General features: G+C 31.9%; 1 protein-coding gene across 1 annotated transcript; it reads left to right on the forward strand.

The window, feature by feature from the left end:
- The first annotated feature begins 331 nt into the window (after window positions 1-331).
- On the forward strand, window positions 332-3356 carry LOC126775692 (esterase FE4-like). Its single transcript, XM_050497754.1, has 3 exons — window positions 332-508; window positions 1409-2697; window positions 3033-3356. The coding sequence occupies exons 1-3, from the start codon at window positions 332-334 to the stop codon at window positions 3214-3216; spliced, it is 1650 nt and encodes a 549-aa protein (XP_050353711.1). The 3' UTR covers window positions 3217-3356.
- Window positions 3357-6000: the final 2644 nt, after the last annotated feature.

Genomic DNA, 6000 nt, shown 5'->3' on the forward strand with positions numbered 1-6000 from the left:
CATAGGTTTTATATATACATTTAAGTTTGTCACTTTTAAAATTGTATAAAGTCATCGGAACAGATTAGCGTCTGAGATACAGGGTCGGCCTAGTTCAGGCTTGTACCTGGCGTTTGATAAGGACACTTAATGTATATTTTATTATTATTATATATATATATATATACATATATATAATACTTTGACACACTAAAATAAAATATAACAAACACCTTGACAAACGTATATAAAATATAATACTATACTGTATTATTTTATGTCATTATGTTATCTACTCGTGCTATTAATATATATATATAATGATTTGTAATCTATATATTTAGTTATTACCATGTGGTGCTATATGTTTGTGTTGTGTGCGTGCGCAAAGATAGTCGTATCAGATCAAACATGGCGCATTGTAAATATAGACCAAGGGCCTGTCAAGGGTTATAAGACATATCGTGGCCATTTTGTTTTTTTCGGAATACCGTATGCTACCACACCTACCGGTCCTAATAAATTTAAGGTATGTAAAGATTTTAATAAACCCTTTAAGCCTAATTATACATTATATTATATTTGTTTAATAAAAAAGCCGAGATGGCCCTGTGGTAAGAACGCGTGAATCTTAACCGATGATCGTGGGTTCAAACCCGGGCAAGCACCACTGAATTTTCATGTGCTTAATTTGTGATTATAATTCATCTCGTGCTTTACGGTGAAGGAAAACATCGTGAGGAAACCTGCATGTGTCTAATTTCACTGAAATTCTGCCACATGTGAATTCTACCAACCCGCATTGGAGCAGCGTGGTGGAATAAGCTCCAAACCTTCTCCTCAAAAAAGAGGAGAGGAGGCCTTTAGCCCAGCAGTGGGACATTCACAGGCTGTTACGGTAATAATATCCTGGGACATAATTCACACAAGGCCATCTGATCCCAAACTAATCAGAGCTCGTACTATGGAAACCAGACAACTAATGTTTCAAACTTCACGATGTTTTCCTTCACCACGTCAAGCACGAGATGAATTATAAGCAAAAATTAAGCACATGAAAATTCATTGGTGCTTGCCCCGGTTTGAATCCACGATCATCGGTTAAGATCATTGATCTATGATATAACTGTAACCAACTTCTCATATCATGTTGATTTTATGTATTATATTATAATTTATATACTATATGTACTATGAATTTATGTTTAAATATATCTATGTATGAGCCGGATAATTTCTGTGAAAATTATTTTTGTCTGGAAGTGATCACTTAACTAGTGATAAGTCTTAAGGCATTTTCCCCTTTTATTTTGTGTGTGCAATTAATATATTCATTATTATTAATGTTCATGCATAACAAACTCGTTTCATAATACCCGATCTTGATAACTGTTAAGCTATGTAACTTAATTGTATTATTATGTTGTAGCCACCGCTTCCACCGCCGACCTGGAATGTTACCTTCGAAGCAATACCGAAGTACATCATATGTCCACAAAAAACAAGCTTGCATGTTAGTCGAGAAAATCTTATTCGTGACACTGAACATTTCACTTTGAATCCACAAGAGGATTGCCTTATTGCCAATGTATATGTACCTGACACTGAAAATAGGAATTTGCCAGTAGTCGTTTATTTCCATGGCGGAGCATACCAATTAGGTTACAGTAATATTAAGACAGCCTTCAATGTATTAAACAGTAAGAAAGTAATTATAGTTGACTTTAACTATCGCCTAGGCGCTCACGGATTCCTTTGTCTCGGAACGGAAGATATACCTGGTAATGCCGGTATGAAAGACCAAGTAGCATTGTTACGATGGGTACAAAGAAATATTGCAAGTTTTGGTGGAAATCCAAATGACGTTACGATTGCTGGATGGAGTGCAGGTTCATCTTCTGTTGACCTTTTCATAATTTCTAAGCTTGCGAAAGGATTATTCCATAAAGTAATTCCAGAGAGTGGTCCTAACGTTGCCTTTTATACCGTGCAGGTTGACCCAATTGCGAATGCCAAGATGATTGCAAAAAAGTTGAACTTCGAAGATGTTGATAATATAGATTCTTTAGAAGCTTTCTTTAAGAATATAGAATTTGAAAAGTTACTCATAACGTTTGTGAATGAAACCAATTCCGGTGTAGTATTTGCACCATGTATCGAACGTTATATAGGCCAAGAAATGTTCCTAGACGATAATCCAGTAAATATATTAAAGAGTGGTAACTATTCTAAAGTTCCTATGCTTTATGGTGTCGCTGAAATGGAAGGTATGTTTCGTTTACCTAATTTTGAGGAGTGGAAGACTATGATGAATAACAATTTTACTGATTTTCTTCCGGGTAATTTAATTTTCCGAAATGAAGAGGAGAGAGATAACATAGCGAACAAGATTAAGCATTTCTACTTTGGAGATGAACCAGTGAGCGAAAAAAATATCTTGAAATACGTTCAATATTTTAGTGATGTTTTGTTTACTTATGGAACAGCTAAAGCTGTTAAATTACAAGTAGAAGCTGGTAATAATCAAATTTACTTGTACGAATTTGGATATGCGGATGAGAATAATGATTATATTGTGCACACAAAAACACGCGGTGCGACACACTGTGCGCAGACAAACGCGGTGTTGGATTTGGGGAACGAAGAGAACCTTTCAGATGCGTACAAAAAATTGAAGATGCTTATGAGAAATTTATGGCTTAATTTCATTACAACTGGGTAAGCTTTTAATTTTCGTAAAAGTACTTATTATTAATAATGTATTTATCTCACACTCCATTTAGTAATTGTTACGTCATTTACTTATTTATTTTATTTATTTATTTTGAGCCACTAATACAATCATAAACAATACATACGATAGTACTCATAACTACAATAAAATAATCCTTAAGCCCTTTTTTATATAAACCACAAACAATAAATACTGTTAAATACATTACACTTGTAAAATATTAAATTGTTATTAATTATGTTTTTAGAATATATATAAATTCTTAGTGTAGGATTTTATTCATAACAAAATACAATAAACACATTAATTTCGTGCACAGGAAACCGGTTCCAGAAGGATCTTCACTTACACCATGGCCTCCCGTCGGTAAAAATAGAACTCCCTACATGTTCATAGATAGAGAATTAACATTGAAAAAGGGTTTCTTCCAAGATCGTGCTCTCTTCTGGGATGAAATTTATGATAAATACTACAGGGAACCTATTCCACCGTACCGTTACTAGTGCTTTAAAAAAACGAAACTTTAAGAGAAATAAAATGTAAAGTGCTTACGTCTCATTTGATATATTGACATATTATAAATTATTTTACAAAGTGGAATCCAAATAAATACTCAGTATTTTAATCATACTTCACACAGATTAAAAAGTCAATAAATTAATTTAATAAATTATAAATTATTAGAAACAAATATTGAAATCTAAACGTGTTAATATAAATATTTACCATGTAATAATGCTTGGTTCTTGTTCTTTTATTTCTAGAATAAATAATTACATTTGTTTACGAATTACGATTTGTTACGAATTTTCGCCGACATTACCAAATTTTTGGAACTGTTAATAACTACGAAACTTTTATTTGGTTCATTCAATATATAATTCTTTATTTCTTTGTATTTAAAACCATCGATACTAATGATATGAAGGTTTTATGTATTATTTCTTATATATTAAAGTCTATATTTATTTATGTGATTGTGTGGTGCTAACTGAGCTTATGTATGTCCTTTTATTGTTATTATAAGTATTATCATATTGTATGTTTCCCTAATAAATAAATAAATGTCTCTGAGTGTGATATGGTAATTATGTATCTTTGACTTTTGTGTGACGTATTTAATCCTTACAAACAATTTAGTTCGATCTATTTTGTAAAGAAACTCTGAAGAAAATAAAAGCTATAACTTTTTTGGCATATTGTTTTTTGTATCGTTTGTAAGTTCTGAACAATCAAGAAGTTTTTTAAATGGATCTTTTCAATTATCAATAACTAATTAACTAGTTATGTTTTGAATCAAAGTAAAAATAATTTTCATTCGTCGTTATTTTTCATTGCATTCAGATTTAATCAAATACAAAATGATTTATTCATAATTGAAGCATTACACTTGCTTATTGATAGTCAAACTATAAACTAACACCGGTTCGAAAAAGAAACACACAGCCCTGAGAAGAACCGGCGAAAGAAACTCAGTAACTACTAACTCACTAATCAAAAATTTAAAAAAAGAAACAATAAGAAGTCATCATATCAATACAACAATGTGGTCATTTAAAATAAAGTTTAATAATAATTTGGGGGAAATAAAACACATATAACAAAAGTGTTCACAACTTCATATTGTACCATGTAACATTTGTATAATGGTTTTATACCAATTCGACACACAGCAACAGTTACGATGTTTTCACGCATACAAATATTTACAAACAAAAACATCACAAATATTAAAAATCAACAGCTCGTTCTTATTTACACACGTAGCAACATTAATCATTCTATATCAAAAACAGTTACCATATTATTGTTGAAAGATAAATTGTGCACTTTATGTAAACATATTTATATATTATATTCGCTTAAGCTATAACAAAAAGTAATACAATATTAAACAAATACAAGTTGTCCAGATTAAAAATGATATGTTTATAAAAATAAATGACGTAATCTAAAATGGTGTATTCGTTATGGACTATCGAAAACTAATTTTAAATATAATATCTATTTATCAATAAAAAGTTCGGTTATTAACTTTAGTCTTTTTTATAGAATAGATAGGCGGACGAGCATATGGGCCACCTGATGGTAAGTGGTCACCAGCGACCATAGACATTGGCATTGTAAGAAATGTTAACCATCGCTTACATAGCCAATGCGCCACCGACATTGGGAACTAATATGTTATGTCCCTTGTGCCTATAATTACATTGGCTCACTCACCCTTCAAACCAGAACACAACAATACCAAGTACTGCTATTTTGCAGTAGAATATCTGATGCGAAGGTGGTACCTACCCAGGCGAGCTTGCTCTAAGCCCTACCACATAAAATAAAAGTTTAATTTAATATTCATTTAATTTCATATGTTAATACCAGTAAATAAAAGTTTTATTTAATATTTTAATACTATAAAAAAATGAAAGAGAAGGATTATATGAAAGCAGTAAGAGCAACCTTAACCGATATAGATAAAGAAAACGTTTCCGAATACTAATATAATATCATTTCTTACAGTTATTTGAGATGGTTATAAAATTAGACTTTTTTCGTTGAGAACAATTCTGTATCATCAAACTTAAATATGACAATATAGGGCTATGTAAACAATTAACTCTAGAAGAAACAACAACGTTTCACCCAACAATCTAAACAGACGATATATTTTTATAAAATCCGTTGAGAAAGAAATCCGTTTAACAATATTATAAGATAATTTTCCAGTATCTATCATATGGAAAAAGCCGAGATGGCCCTGTGGGAAGAACGCGTGAATCTTAACCGATGATCGTGGGTTTAAATCCGGGCAAGCGCCACTGAATTTTCATGTACTTAATTTGTGATTATAATTCATCTCGTGCTTTACGGTGAAGGAAAACATCGTGAGGAAACCTGCATGTGTCTAATTTCACTGAATTTCTGCCACATGTGAATTCTACCCACCCGCATTGGAGCAGCGTGGTGGAATAAGCTCCAAACCTTCTCCTCAAAATGAGGAGAGGAGGCCTTTAGCCCAGCAGTGGGACATTCACAGGCTGTTACGGTTACGGTTACGGTATCATATGGTCTTGCTGCTCACTCTCAAATTTCAAACTTCCATAGTAAACTGATGAGTTGAATTATTCTCACCTACGGTAGTCCGAAGTTGTCGGTATCCTTGACTAAATTTGTAGTATTATAGTCAATTTGTGTACATATTATCCTCTACTATACTCATTGTTATTAGATTTCAATGTCAAGTCGTAGTTTATAATCGAAATTTTATTATTAATCATATACTATAATAC

This window comes from Nymphalis io, chromosome 18 (genome assembly GCF_905147045.1).
Source record: "Nymphalis io chromosome 18, ilAglIoxx1.1, whole genome shotgun sequence".
NCBI lineage: Eukaryota > Metazoa > Arthropoda > Insecta > Lepidoptera > Nymphalidae > Nymphalis > Nymphalis io.

Excerpts from the sequence above, each read along its gene's own strand:
- LOC126775692 (XM_050497754.1), top strand. The coding sequence starts at position 332 with ATGTGGTGCTATATGTTTGTGTTGTGTGCGTGCGCAAAGATAGTCGTA. Across the intron at positions 509-1,408 it reads CCGGTCCTAATAAATTTAAG|CCACCGCTTCCACCGCCGAC; the intron begins GTATGTAAAGAT and ends ATTATGTTGTAG. Across the intron at positions 2,698-3,032 it reads CTTAATTTCATTACAACTGG|GAAACCGGTTCCAGAAGGAT; the intron begins GTAAGCTTTTAA and ends TTTCGTGCACAG.